Source organism: Erigeron canadensis, chromosome 4, assembly GCF_010389155.1.
Source record: "Erigeron canadensis isolate Cc75 chromosome 4, C_canadensis_v1, whole genome shotgun sequence".
In the NCBI taxonomy this organism is placed as follows: domain Eukaryota; kingdom Viridiplantae; phylum Streptophyta; class Magnoliopsida; order Asterales; family Asteraceae; genus Erigeron; species Erigeron canadensis.
The window spans coordinates 588,003-604,478 of NC_057764.1; the positions used below are offsets into that span (position 1 = coordinate 588,003).

At 31.7% G+C, this 16,476-nt stretch overlaps 1 protein-coding gene across 1 annotated transcript; it reads left to right on the forward strand.

Annotated features, from left to right (window-relative positions):
• Window positions 1–8,421: 8,421 nt before the first annotated feature.
• Window positions 8,422–12,393, forward strand: LOC122596115. The gene is made up of 2 exons (XM_043768637.1): window positions 8,422–8,546; window positions 9,846–12,393. Exon 2 carries the CDS (start codon window positions 9,965–9,967, stop codon window positions 12,116–12,118), a length of 2,154 nt encoding a protein of 717 aa, XP_043624572.1. The 5' UTR covers window positions 8,422–8,546; window positions 9,846–9,964; the 3' UTR covers window positions 12,119–12,393.
• Window positions 12,394–16,476: the final 4,083 nt, after the last annotated feature.

The window sequence follows — 16,476 nt, forward strand, 5'->3', positions numbered from 1 at the left end:
GTTATGAAATAAGAATTTTATAAATAAAAAAAATGTATTTGTCATCTTCATATTTTTTCATAAATTCTAATTTTTTTTTTACTTCATTTATGATGTCATAAACACTTTTCTTTTTAAAACTTATTTCATCTTTTATGTTGTTATTTATGATATCAGTTATTTTATTTCTAATAATTTATACATTGTATGTAAAGATTCCATCATTGAAAATTGAAATAGTTTTGTTATAACCAAATTTTAAATTATCTGCATATTATGCGGGTTAATAAGTTAATTAAATTTATTTGAAACATAACATATACTATTTCGATGTTATGAGTGTAATATTTATGTTTGTTATTTACGAACACTAAATATATTTGATACACAAATTTGAAGGTATATATATGCATTTTGTTTAAAAAATGTTTTAATAAGTTATCAGATAGATATTTAAAAACTAGATGGATGTCCGCACGATGTGACGGTGGCTATGGTAATGGTTGGGGCTGCTAGTGGTGGTGGATTAAAACACAGAATGTAAGATTAAAACATATAAGGACCTAAGGATCTTGAAAGTGTTCTTCCATATAAGGATTGAAGGATCAGAAGTTGAGAACATAAAGATTAAAACATTATCATAAGAATCGAACATATAAAATGAGATAGAATAGAATAGAATTTGATCACTTTGATAATTAAAATAAGAAAGTGGAGTGAAGATTAGCTTTATAAATAACAGTTTATAAAGATTGGTTACTAATCTATAGCATGCATTTCATATAATCCATCTTTAATTTCATGAATTGCAACCAGATAAAGCGACGATAAAGCCTAACCATCAGCCAAATCATAGCCTGAGAAAAGGTTGACCGGTAGCAGTCCAAAATGAACAGCATCCCTTAATAGCAACCAACAGTCGAACAACAGTCAAAAAATTTAAACCTGTATACATATAAGTCAAAAATAAAAAACATAAGTTCCATCTGAACATAATTCTAAAAATCATAGTGTGAGATATATATAGTTGTTACCTATTATGATCATTTCAGCTATTTTTCCCTTAATGGATTAACATGAGCCCAAAACATATTCATTGATTCATTCCACCTATATTTAGTCATTCCCATGCCCTACGAAAATTCCCTCCAACAGAAGCAACAAACTCGAAATCTGAAAGATTTCATATATTATTTAAGGTTTTTTTTTTCGCTTTTATCATTGCAGAAGACAGATTTATACACGAAGATGTGGAAGGGTGGGGGTTTGTATATAATTGAATGGTTATCAAGAATAGTTTCCCTAAATACAAAGATCTTGTTAAGATTAATATTTAAATGGAAACATTACAATAACAAATCATTTCCAAAACAAATAAAGGCTGTAATTATTTGCAAAATCGAAAGATTTGCCTAATTAATGGAAACTATAATACGATAAGAAACAAATAATTACCATTGAAATACAAAGAACAATTAAAGAAGAATATAAATGATCCAAACCTTGAATGACAATTAAAGAACATGATTCAATTTGTTAATGATTACCGGCGGTGAATAGCGGCGGTGACAACAGCATCAAAACCAAAAAAAAAAAGGAAATAAAAATATATTAATCAAACCTTTAAATCGAAATCAAAGAACAATTAAAGAATCGAAATCAAAAAACAACTAAAGAAGAATATAAATTATCCAAACCGGCGACGGTGGTTAAGATAACCGGATCCGATTCAAAATCGGGTAACGGTATGACAGGATGTGATTTTGATTTCGGGATTCAAAGTACCTATAATCGGGCGGTGGTTGGGGGTATGACAAGATGCGATTTAGGCGGCGGTTGATGGTGGTTTTGGCGGCGGTGGCGATGTGTGTGGTTATGGGGGGATGGTACCTATAATCGGGCGGTGGTTGCGGGTATGACAGGATGAGATTTCGGCGGTGGTGGATGGTGGTATTGGCGGCGATGGATGGTGGTTTTTGGGGCAGTGGCGATGTGTGGTTATGGGGGGATGAATGTATGTGTTTGTTTTTTGGTAATGAGGGGGCAGGGCGACAAAAGCGGGTATAAGGTATTTTTAAGGGTATTTTCGTTATTCCAGGGATAAGATGTTTGGTGGTAACGTAAATTAAAAGGGTATACTAACCAATTTAAAGGTAGAGTGTTTAAATGGGTGAGGGTAGTTTGTGTATATAGGGAGTATAGATAAATTTAACCAATTTCGTCGCAACTTAAATAACGAAAATACGGGTTTTTACAAAACTTTCATTAATATGCCCGGGTTATTAGCTAGTAATTTATAAATAAAAATTTTGGACATATGATTTATATTTTCATTTCTCGATTTATTAATTAGCTCAATTCATAATTTGCTAAAAAATCAACTTTTAACCTATGGGAGTGACATGTCTTCAAAAATACGGGTCAACATAAAAAAAGGATAAAAAATGGATAAATAGAGGTACGAGACGCAATCTATAATTTCATGACTAGAGAGATACTGCGTAATGCGACCCCGATGGAAGTGGCGGGTGATGGTGGTGACAGTGATGGTGGTGATAGCAGCGATGGTGGCGGTATGGACGATAAGAGTGTCGTTTATTAAGGTAAAAGTAATTCATGTAAAAGGGGGTACTTGTAATAACTCAACTTGACTCGACCATTTTTTTTTTTTTACAAGTTGACTTTATTTGACCAATCCATACTTTAGAATATTTTTAGACAAAATAAAGTGAAAAACTCGAAATGTTCAAATTGAAAGTCTAACAATTTAGAACACCTTAATATGTTATAATAAACATATCCTATAAGTTTCAGACCTTGAAAACATCGGATGAAGCTCGGAAAAATTTTGCTCGAAGACAGAGGGACTGCAGCCGCAAGCACGGTCGACCGTGCTCTCAGGAACTGGACACCAAGAGGAAATACTGCAGACGCTGAGCACGGTTAGCCGTGTCTGCGTCTGTACTCAAACTGCACACACCAAACATCAAATTTGACTATTAACTCAATTTGCAACCTTTTCCAAACTCAAACACAAGTTCCATCACACATCAAATCTGATTTCAAACCTTCACATGACATAATTTACAACACAACTCAAGTGCCCATTTGATCATACATCATTTACACATCCATACGGGTCATTTTACCCAAGTTGACCCATTACAAAAGACGACTTTCAAAATTGGAAATTTCGGCATAATCCATTCGTAAAATCATTATCCAAACCTGTTACGGATTATGAGTTTCTCCAAAACACTTTTAAACAAAATCAATACATTACAACTACAAAACGACCCATTGAAAATACCCAAAACTCGAGTCTAACACTAGACATCATAATAATTTTCCAAAAAGACATAACAAGAGTACAAGGGGTCACTATGGGTCCTATTACCAATACCATTATCCGCATTTAACTAAAGCAACCTGTATCCATTAAGCATCTTTAACTTCAATCTTAACATTACTTAACTTTCATCCGCATCCGGGACAACCTATAAAAAGGGTAAACAACTAAAAGAATAAGCTAAACGCTTAGTGAATGCATACACATATAATCATAAAAAAAGTTACCATACAAAAGTGCATCAATTATAGCCTATCAATTGATAGGCATCTCATCCATATCATTCATAATACTAGTAGGACTTTACCCACCTACTAGTCGTAATCAACAATTTGGCTAGTAGGAATTTACCCACCTACTAGCTCTCATAAACAATTTGGCTAGCAGGAATTTACCCACCTACTAGCTCACAAAATCAATTTGGCTAGTAGAAATTTACCCACCTACTAGCTCACACAATCATTTTCAACATGGCCATGGATATTTTGGCTAGTAGGAATTTACCCACCTACTAGCTCTTACATACAACATGACTAGTATGAATTTACCCACCTACTAGTTCTTACAAACAATCAACTATGGGTCATAGGAATTTACCCACCTATGACCTCAATAACCAGAATATGATTATATGCATATACACTCACCTTATTTGCGACCACAATTGCAAGATGGCCATAAAACAACGTATTTGCAATCAACCTATCAATTCACATTAAAAACACACATATGGTCATTCATCACACATAAGGTCACCTAGCCATAATCACTAGCATTCCAACACCCAACCCATCATTTACACTCTTATATTAATCTTGGGTTAGTTCACATAACATGTATCTCTTATATCATTTTCATATGGCCAGCTCACTTTCATACAAAAAGTACCATTTTCATCATTTGACCAAGCTGCCTTCAAACGAGTGTAACTCAACTTCTACTTACTCTTTTAACATGATTACAGTGGCCAAATTTACATGACACATATACCTACCTTTTATCTTTAGTGACCAATACGTGAATTGTCCTTCAAAGGTGACTTCTAGTCGTTTTAAAAACAAAAACTGCCGTTGTTAAACAACTTTGACCTTACTGACTTCAAATGACCATAACTTGAGTTCTACACAATATTTTGACCTCATTCCAGTGGCCACTTCTACTTAACAAATTTTAGCACATTTTATCTTCAGTGACCAATACAAGATGTGACCCATATACGTGAGTTTTACTCGTTTTAAAAACTGACACAAAATCATTTTTGCTGAAAGATCAGCATGACGCTACTGAATTCAAACATTCATAACTGGAGTTGTACTTCGTATTTTTAACTCATTCCAGTGGCAAAATTTGATTAACACACTTAGGTACATTTTATTTTTAGGACTCAGCAAGTGAAAACTCTGTCATGAGGGTGTTTAACTCGTTTCAAACTCAGAGACGGAATCTGTCTAACTTTGTTATCACTAATACTCATCAAAATCTAACATGCACCCTATTAAAAAAAACCCTAAATTGATTAGATTACAATAACCCTACTTTGTATTATAGAAATTAACTTATATATATGAAAACCCCCAAATTTCCCAATTTATATACTCAAGAACCCTAATAAAAAATATAATACAAGAATTAAGAACAATACCTCAATTTGCAATTATAGATGGTGATTTCTAATTCATGCAAGCCAATTAACATTTTTTCTTAATTCCCTTTATAATTTTCGGATTTAACCTCCCTCTTAATCTCAAGAATCAAGTAGAAGATGATGACTATTATTATTATTATCATTTCTTGGGGAATTATTTGATATAAATGAGAATTATTATACAATGACATAGAAGAAGATTAGAAGAAGAAATTGGAAGAATGATGAAGAAGAAGTTGTTTGAAGGAAAAGGAGAATGATTTACAAGGTGAAGATGGCTGGACATCCTTTCTACATGCCACGTCCCATAATATTTTTGGTGGGTAAAATACCCGCTATCCACTAAAGTTCCAACTAAATTAAACCCGCATCTAAAAATAAAATACCAAAAAATTATTCTAATGTTAAAACTATAATAAAGGCTTATTTTCTTTACTTTAAAATTTTGGGATGTTATAGTAATGTAGTTAGTTTAAGGGTTGATGGTGTATGTTGTAAATAACGAGTCATATGCACGCGCGGTGCGGCGACGATAATTGTAGTGGCGTGAAAGTGGCGGTGGCGGTGGTGACGGGTGGTGAGAGCGGCAATAGTGGTGAATGTAAAAGTAATTTATGTTAAAGAAAGTAGTGTAGTTTTTCTAAAGATTAAGATGTTTATGTTGTAAATTATTTTATTAAGGGTATCCGTCAAAACCGGACCAAACCAGGGTACTTGGATTGGTTTGGTCGGATTGAGTTGTTAAAGCCTGGTCTGACGTTTTAATTTTTGAAAAACCGGGTTCCTTGGTCCGGTTACGGTTTGAGCAAAACGTAAACCGTCAAAAACCGGATCGGACCAAAAGATATATATGTATATATATAATATATTTACTTCACATATTTATCAACTTTACTGAAGATATTCTACTTACATATTTTAGTATTATGCGCAATATATTATCAAGTATTTTAGTTCAGATATATTATAAAAAAAAATTTGGTAGACAATTATAAGATATTCTAATAAACATTTATTTATGTTATATAAATTTACTTTTTCTTTCATTCTTTCCTATTTTTAGTTTATCCTTTTATTTTTTTCATCTTCATTACTCCACTATTTTCCACTCAAAGATCAAAATTATAAGACTCGAGTCCTTCATCACCTTTAATATTTCATATTTTGTGAGTATAAAACACAATATAATTGTAACTTTATTAGTGTTTTTATTAATAATATTAAGATCATAGTGTTCGTGATATTTATTTGAGTAATAAAAGAAAGAAAGAAAAATATATATACGGAATATATATATGCATAAAATTATTTGGGGATAAAAATGAAAAAAAAGAAATCACGAAACCGTTGAACTGGTCAAACCGGACCGGCTTACATGGTTTGGTTTGGTCCGGTTTGACAACACACCTGGTCCGGTTTGGCTTGAAATAAGTTGAAACCGTGAATCCTAGTTTGGTTTGAGATTTAGTCAAAACTGGACCACGAACATCCCTATTAGGTAGAGACGTTTAAATTAATGAATAAAGAAATTTTGGGTAGTTCAAATTTGTAATTGATAAAAGGGAAAGGCCGAAAGGGGTTGATGTTTTATATAAGGAAAATGCTAAACAAATCCCTTAGGGCTTCACTTAACGTGCATTAAAAGATTGTACATTTTCATATTAAAAAACCCACCCCCCTGAATTTTATGGTAAGTGTACAACTAATTAATGCACCTTAACGAAAGCCATAAGGGTTTCGTTTAGCAAAACCCTTTATATAATAGTATTTAGATGTTATTAATGATATTATGAGTATATTAGATGAGTATATTTAAATTAGTAGATAAAGAATAAAAATAACTTAGATATACTAGACCCATCATTTAAGAAAGGTGTAGTTTATCTGGATGGAAATTTCCCCAAGTTGAAAGTAATTTAAGGGGTCAAGTAAGAAGAATCATGACCCTTAAATTATAATCAAAGGACAAGATTGAAAGATGATCATTAAATTTTGGCCATTAATTTTAATCCAAAGATCAAAATTTCCCTATCTTGGCTCAAATTAAGTAAATAACTTCTTGAGAGAATCCTTATCCAATCTATTTTGTAAATTATTTCATTAAGGGTATTATACGTATTAAGTAGAGATATTTAGATTAATGAATAAAGAAATTTTGAGTAGTTCAAAGTTGTAATTTGATAAAAGGGAAAGGGGTTGATGTTTTATATAATAATATAGACAAAAGTAAGTACCCGCGCGTTGCGACGGTAAAATGGTAGGGTGATAGGTCATAGGTTGTGATATGTCATGGAGTGTGATAACCAAATGTCTTAGTCGTACGGGCTCCACCCTCAGATTTATTCGTCGAAAGTATATCGAATGACATCTCTAATGAAAGATCATGAAATTTTAAGAACACCCATATAATTTTTATAATTTATCGATTTACGGTTTTTGAGATAAAAGATTTTGAATGAATTAGAGAAATTTATGGAGAAGAGAGAAAAATGAGTGGTTGAAATTTGAGGAGAGTGAAAAAAATGAGTTGTTGATATTTATTTTAAGGGTATTATGAATAAGTGATAGGGGTATATTGGGGTTATCACTTGTGTAAAGTTGAAAAAGTAGAGGAAACAAATGCTTTATAATGTAGTAGAGATATAGATGTTATTAATGATATTATGAGTATAATAGATATGTATATTTAAATTAGTAAATAAAGAATAAAAATAACTTAGATATACTAGATCCATCGGTGTAGTTTATTTGAATGGAAATTCCATCAAGTTGAAAGTAATTTGAGGGGTCAAGTAACAAGAATCATGATCCTTAATTATAATCAAATGTCAAGATCAAAAGGTAATTTTTAAATCTTGACCATTGATTTTAATAGAAAGATCAAGATTTTCCTAACTTGACTTAAATTAAGTAAATAACTCCCTAACGTTGTGTTCTCGAGTTCTTTTTTAAAGGAAGGGGAAAGAAAAGAAGAGAGGTGAATGGAAGAGAAGGGGTAGATTTTCTTTCCTTCCAAATCATCCCAAAAGTGGAAGGAAAAAATTGTAACCAAAATGTATTGAACTCTCCTTCCAACTCCTTTCCTTTCTTTTCTCTTCTTCTCTTTAATGAAACTCAAGAACACAAATATTTTAAAAAACCTTCATATTTTTTTCCTTTTTCTTCAATAAAAAACTCGAAAACACAGCATAAGAGAATCCCCATCCAATTTATTTAAAAATGAGTGGATCTTGCAGGATTGGTCTAGCCAAACCTAGACTTAAGTACTAACCATTGTTAGCCCTAAAAGTCAAAATGTAATCATGGTTAGGTTAACTTAACCATAGTTAAGTTAAAATTTAACATGAGTCAAGGTTATCACTAGGGTTTAAAAGATGTGTGAAGCAAAGTAAGGAGGTATATAAATTGGGGATTTTATATGATTTAGCTCAACAAAAGAAGGACCGAACCTCAAATATATAAACATAAATAAATAAATAATATTAATAAGATTTGTTTTGTTATAAGCTGGATATGCCGTACTGCTTGTTGTAAGTAATTCAAATCCTGAACCAAACAAAGCTTCCGCCTTTGGTATGTTTTCTTTTCTTTTTCTTTTCTTCCCCAACTCATTTTTTTTTTATTTTGTAAGTAAAGTTTTTAGGGTTTTTTTTTTTTATCAATAAAAATAACTTTGTTTTTATGTTTAAAGATCCGATTTTTTTTATCTACTTTCATTTAATGTTGATGTGATTCCAATGTTATATTAGTCATTATGTTACTATTACCTGTCTTTAGATCATGCTCATAGCTATAAAAATGTGATGTTCTTGTATGAATTCAAGATTTGAAGTTGTTTCTGTGTATATATGTATATGTGTGTGTATATGTATATTTGTGTGTATATGTATATGTGTGTATGCATATCTATGGTTCTGTGTATACGTATATGTGGATGTGCGTGTATGTATGTGTATATATGTGTATATATATGTATATATATGTATAAGTATCTTTGTATGAATCCTAGATCTAAACTATTGTTTGTGTATATGAATAGGTATGTATGTGTGTTTAACTGTTTACGAATACAAGATTTGAAGTTATATTTGTTTATATCTATCTCTATGTATAGGTATGTATGTGTGTGTGTGTATGTGTATAAGTTCGTATGATTGAATTGAAACTGCCATGATTTCGAAGTTACGATCTGAAAATGTGTTGTTATTTATGAATGCTAGTGTTGAACATACTTGAAAATTTAAAAGCTGAGCGAAAATGTTGACACTGATAATAGGATTGTCGATTGTGGATTGTTTGCTATGAATAGATTGTGATAGATATTTGCTCTGTAGATCCTGTTGAAGACAAGAGGTAGATTATGGGAAACCTTGATTTGTTGCCAATTTGTTTACATCTACGTGGTTTGTTATAATTGGAATGTAAGTTAATGTACGTAAAAAAGTTTTTTAAGTTAACGTCACATTTGAATTCGAGACGTCATCCTTGACCGATCATCATTGACATTTATACCGTTCATTTGCGATTTTTCTAGTTAGAAACTCGATATACGTGACGTAATACTATTCTAGTCTTAAAGTATCATCCGTGTTGATGTTCTTGTTATTGTTAATTTTTCTAAGCTGTTTCTCTTCACGTTCCACATTTTGGTTTATGTAAACCTATTGTCCTCAAACTAATTTATCAACTATCTTTTTCTGAATTAGGGCTAAATTTTTGTTGGGTCTAATCATAAAGTTCATTATCATTTTTATTGATGTTCTTGTTATTTTTTTTTTAAACTTTTCTAACCGTTCCTCCTCTCATTCCGCATATTGGTTAATGAAAATCTATGTCTCAAACTAAGCTATCAATTTTATTTTTGTGAATTAGGGCAAAAACTTTTATTGCAGTCGTTGTCAAAACTTGGAGTTTGTGGAAGTGGACTCTAAATATCTAATGTAGTACTGCTTAAAGGAAGCTGTGAAGTAGATTAACCATTTAACTAAAGAATGGAATGCAACAGAGATGAAGCCACTAGGGCAAAGGAAATCGCTGAAAGTAAGTTCTCTAATAAGGACATTACAGGTGCAAAGAAATTTGCTTTGAAGGCTCAAAGTTTGTATCCAGACCTTGATGGTATTTCCCAGTTTTTAGCAATTCTAGATGTGCATGTTGCTGCTGAAAATAAATTTAACGGGGAATTAGATTTTTATGGGATACTTGGTGTGAACCCGTTAGCTGATGATGATACCGTGAGGAAGCATTACCGAAAACTAGCGTTAGCTCTTCATCCTGACAAGAACAAATCTATCGGGGCAGATCGGGCATTTCAATACGTTTCTGAAGCCTGGAATTTACTATCTGATAAAAACAAAAGATCAGTGTATGATCATAAAAGGAATGTTAGGGTTTTTAAGCAGAAGGTTCAGACTCAAAATGGTGGTTCGCGACCGCCAAATGGTTTTCACTATTTCACAAAGGCTACAGCTGCACAAAAGGTTAAAGCAAAGGATACACCTACTACTACTACTACTACTAAAGCAAAGGATACGGCTACTACTACTAAAGCAAAGGATACATTTACTAAAACAAAGGATAATACCGCTAAAGGAAAGGAATCTACTGTCAAAAGAAAGGATACAACTAATAAAGTGAATGATACAGCTGCTAAAGCGATGGATGTTACTACCGATGCAAAGGATATGACCGACTCTCAAAAGGAAAAAGTTAAAGCAAATCCCATAAAAACAGGTCCGACCTCTGTTCCTTCATCATCGAATAAGCAAATGGTGTCCAAGACGTTTTGGACTGTATGCAAGAGATGCAAATTGCAGTATGAGTTTAGAAGAATGTATGTGAATAAAAATCTTCTATGTCCAACTTGCTATGGACCTTTTCTTGCAATAGAGACTCCGCCGCCAAATATCAATGCTTTTTCAGAAGTTCCAGAAAGCTCGCAAGAAGCAGGTAAAACTGTCATGAATGTAGAAACTTGCAAGACCGTGAAAGTTGAACCAGCTCATGGTACTAACTCCCAGTGGGTTCCATTTTCAAAAGTGAGCAGTCCAGCTGATGTTGCTCAAGCTGCTACTTTGGTTCAACAAACTTATCAGAAAGTGAAAAGGGATAGAGAAGAAGCTCAAGCAACCACTAAAAGAGAGAAAGCTTTGAGAAGGAAGATTGCGAAAAATGAAGCTAAGTTGTCATCTCAGCACTTGAATTCTATGAAAACGAAGCAGGATGTTGACGCGTTAGTTGCAACTAATGAAACTGGACCTACTGTGGTAAAGAAAGATGTTTCCGATACAGACATCAAGAATTGTCTCGTTAACAAGTCAAGAATGGAAATCAAAAAGAAATTACATGAATGGAGCTCAGAAACTGTCAAAGATTCGAAAGATCATGAGATGGATGTACCAGATTCAGATTTTCATAATTTTGACCATGACAGAAGTGAAATGTGTTTTGAAGAAGGTCAGGTCTGGGCTGCCTATGATGATCCTGACGGGATGCCACGCTCCTATGCCATGATTCGCAAGGTAATCTCTGTAGACCCTTTTAAGATGAAGGTATGCTGGCTTGATCCAAAACCTGGCAAAAAGGAAGCATTTGGGGAGTTTAAAGCAGGAAATATCGAAATTGTTTCTGCTCCCAACTATTTTTCTCACAAAGCTAATTTCACAAAACAAGAAAGTGGGAACGTTTTGATTTTTCCTAAGATAGGAGATGTGTGTGCTCTGTACAGGAATGATCAAACATTGGGTTTAGTAAAAGATAAGTATGAAATTGTGGAAGTTGATCAATACAATGAAGTAACTGGTATTACCGTCACTCCACTTGTCAAAGTTGCTGGCTTTAAGACGGTGTTTCACAGGCATCTAGACCCCAAGGAAACAAGGGTATTTTTGAAAAAAGAAATGTCGCAATTTTCTTATCAAATACCTTCCTATTTGCTTACGGGTCAAGAATCCCCAAGTGCTCCAAAGGGCTGTTTTGAGCTCGATCCCGCATCTGTTCCTCCTGAATTTCTACAAGTTGGTGAAAATGTCAAAAACGTCGATGAAGCGGCAAACGTTAAGTGTCATATGTCCGATAAAGATGGTGGTTTGGCGGAAGTTAAGGAACTGGATAACATGGAGGTTGAAGAATGCTCCAAGTACTGATGGTGTTTTGTCCTATATGGGTCCAAATTTCCTGAACTTGGGAGTTGGGAGTTTTTTTTTGTAAGTTTTGTGGCTTGTTGGATGGGAAAGAAAATAGCGGTGACATTTAGTGTGCGTTAGGCAGTTGGACCATGTGCTTATAAGTTTGTCCAACAAAACTGATCTTTTTTTTGGGGTTAGATACTACAATCTTTTGACTTTATCCCAAATGTTTTGTACTTGTAGAACCATATGACTATGTCAGTAACTGAAGAATAGAAAGGGATATTTTGGTACTACTATGTTCTTTTTGGTTTGATTTCACTTTACTATTCTCTTTTTGGACTGTGTTTACAAAACAAAACAGGTTTCTGTGCGTAAATGGTTTGTCAAGCTCTATTTTTTTTTTTTTTATAATTAAAGTCTGTTTTGCAAATGTCATAATCACATTAATACATTTTCACCTTTTCAAGCACCCTTTTAAAGTTAGCCAGCCTCGAAGACCAAGTGTTATATGTAAGTTTATATTCTATTTAAACTCCACCCTTTTTGGAATATCATTGTAATTGAGAACGACATATTAACTGTAGTACTGTTAACGAAACGAACGAGCATATTCCTTTAGCAGTTAAGTATGTTGGCGTTTTAGATGGATGTATTTACATATCTTGGGAAGAATAAACTGTTTAGCCGAAGTATAAAAAGTATATATTTTTTGTAAGTTATTAAAGAAAATTTAATAAACATAACTCAAAAGTAAAAAATGTATCATCTGGCCCAAATTCTTTTTGTTGTTCATTAGCGAGAGCCCGTCTAAGGTTTTCCTTATTAAAATTTCGGCCCAAGATATGTAGCCCAATTTAGCTTCTATATACATACTTCTTCAAGCCCTAACATCCCGTAATTTTAAAAATTTTAAATGGTATTTCTATGTATATATATAGTCTTTAAGTTAATTACCTCATCTCTATCTCTACTATATCTATCTCTACTACATTATAAAATATTTGTTCACGTCAAAATTTTTCAAGTTTTCAACTAAGTTTTTGAAAACCCTATAATGCCTATATTATTTGTTCACTAATTTAAATATATTTAACTAAAATAACTATAATACTATTAGAAAAAATTTCAGCCACTCATTTTCATCTCTCTCCTCAAATCCCAACTACTATTTTTTTCCTTTGTCTTTCATAAATCATTTTATTCCTCTAATTTATTCAAAATCTTTTATCTCAAAAATCGTACATCGATAAATTATAAAAATTATATGGGTTTCCTTAAAATTTTATTCTCTTTCATTAGAAAGGTCATTCGATATACTTTCAATGAATTTTTAAAATCCAAGGCCGGGTCCCATACGACTAAGGCATTAGGTTATCATACTCTATGACATGTCACCTTTTATGACTTATTACACTCTATGACCTATCACACTCTATGACCTATCACACGCTATATGTAAATATCCCCATCATCTCACCGCTGCAACGTATGGGTACTTTTTCTCGTATTAAAATTATAGATATGATATTTATTTACTTAAAACTTTAGTGGTTAGAAAGTATCATGGAAAATGATAGAGGGGCCTAATTAAATAAGCCTAATAATAGATATATAACATATGTTAAAAAAAATGCAATTCTTCTTTATTTTAGTTTCTATTATACCCTTATTTTAAATAGTACAAAAGATTTATATATAATCATCTTTTACATTTTAACTTGTGAACAGAGGGCGCAAATTCTTTCAACTTAATATTATTAATTTGTCAAGTAACTTATTTGGTTTTATGTTGACTTTTGATTATTTGGTACATATTCCATTTAGCTGATATTAAACATAGCAATATACCATCCAGGAATTACAGTATATGTTGTCTACATTGATATTGACATACTTAAAATCATGATTATTACAAGGTTGTTTGGGGTTGAGTTTTGAAATGGATTTTTAGATTATTATGTTTGGTAATCATAGATAATTAGTTTTTAGTGTTTAGAAAAAGAGTTTCAAAAATTGATTATTTGCGTTTAAAAGGTCACAAAAGACGCAGATTTTCAGAAGTAACTCCTACCTTACTGCATGGAAACACAGATTATCTAAAATCCAATTTCCCATCATTATTATTACACCAATTAAATTATTTTCCTGCGTAATACGCGAGATAAACATATTAAATATTCATTATAACATAATCAAGTAGTTATGGATAAAACATGTATCAAAAATGGTTAGTAGGATATGTATGTTATATCTTAATAACACGGTACTCATGTAATGCGGATATAGTGGCGGCGACGGGTGGGAATGGCGGTTAATATTGTTGGTGGTGGTGACAGTGTCGAGTGATATAAGTGGTTTAAGATGTAAATTAGTTCATTAATAACGAATTAGGTTCATTAAGAACAATTGCCTCATTTACGAACTAACTTTCTTATAGCATAATCTAAAAGGGAAGTACTATTAAGTAGTGTTCGGTAATGTCTTAACTAAAAAATCAACGACTTAATCTTAATTGCCTCAATCCATTAAGTCAATCAAATATATTTGTTCTTGACTTAATAATTAAACAAAAGCTATTGTACAATTATCACTTTCCTTTCAATAAGGATGGGTGTTTGAATTTTTATAAAGAAACAAAGATTTAATGATGTTGTAAAGTTAAATGTAGCGACTACCTGTTGAAAATGAGGATATTATAATTTGACAATGGCTTTTATTGTATATGTTTCGTTCGATATGTTTTTATATCTTTATATAATGATGATGTAAATTTTAATATTATTAGGATATATAATTTAAAAGATATATTGACTTTATTTATTCAATTTATATATTTAAATAATACTTGGGCTTTTAAAATCGAAAAATATAAGTGTTAAGTTGATCAAATATATTACTTGCTAAATATATTTATGTATTACTATTATTAAGTCAGAAGTTTATTAAATTTATGACATCAGTTTGTTCATTAAAAAGATATAAAATATCAAAGAATAAATGATGTGGTGGTGTAGTGGCGACGACTGATAGTAGTGGTGGCAACGTCAACAATGATGGTCGGAAGGGAATGTGATGGCAGCTGTAGTTGTAGTTGTGGTTGTGGTTGTAGTGGTGGCGGTGACGATAGGTGGTGGTGGCGGTGGCTATGGCGGTAGTAGCATTATAGTTATTAACTTACTAATGTAAAATGACTGATGTAGAAGGGGGTGATGTAGTTATTTTAAGGGTTGATTGATATATGTTATAAATAATTTCATTAAAGATATTATACATATATTAGGCGAAGATATTTAAATTAGTTAAATGATAGATATAGTTTAGGTAGGTTAATATGTTTTTCTGGAAAAAAAATAAAAAGAGGTTAGATTCCCGATTAATAAACCACTTGGTCTTGGATCAAATAGCCAGCTGAGACCCTTTTTAAAGGAATAGGCAGAAAGGATTTTGGCTTGTAGACCCAAGAGTAAATTTTTGATTTCCCGTGGTTTTAGGCATTTGTCTCTTGAGCCTGTGATCTTACGTATTATCACCCACGTTTTGCAAGAGTGCATAAGTTTCAATTTTCAGCATACTATCCAACTTGAGTGTCATTTTAAGGGTTCCAAACATTAATATCTAACATTTTTCGTTAAAGAAAAAATTTCCCGGCTAAAAAACTGAATAGAGTATAGATATAGTTAAGAAATAACTCAAATACTATAGCATCTATTTTTAGAAAGATTATCTAGTTTCTTTTATATATAGATTTATAGATTTATGTATATATAAAATTAAGAAAGGTTTCCTAAATTAGCTAATCTTGTTTTATATATAAATTTATAAATTTACGTGTATATAGAATTAAGGAATGTTAACTCATATTATTTTTAATGTTAAGGGTATATTTTAGCAAATCATATAAAGTATAAGTATTAATATTGTCATTTATAAATAACAAAATAATTAAATATGATTAAATGATTCTAAATCAAAAATGGAATCCATCCAAAAGTTTTTTTCTTTTATGAATGAATTTAATATATTGTTATATCTACATATAGATTTTAAAATTGGATTTTTAATTGTTGCAATGAAACCATAGATCTACCAAAAAAAAGCAGGAATCGATTTTAGTATGAACAATTAATTAATAGATTACAAAGAAAAGTTAAAAACCATGACAAGCAAAATCTATTATTTATATTAATAAAAAAAGATTGTGATGACATAAGATTTTCTAAAAGTTGTATTACCATACATCCTTTTAATTTAATTATGACATCATCATCCTTTTTTATTTAAAATTCAAAATATCTTTTTTTAAAAACATGTATCATTAATATAGATCTTTATTAAATGTCCACATTATTATGTAAGATTTTAATCACTCTATT

What these genes read in the sequence shown, in the direction of transcription:
- LOC122596115 (XM_043768637.1), top strand. Translation starts at nt 9,965, where the DNA reads ATGGAATGCAACAGAGATGAAGCCACTAGGGCAAAGGAAATCGCTGAA.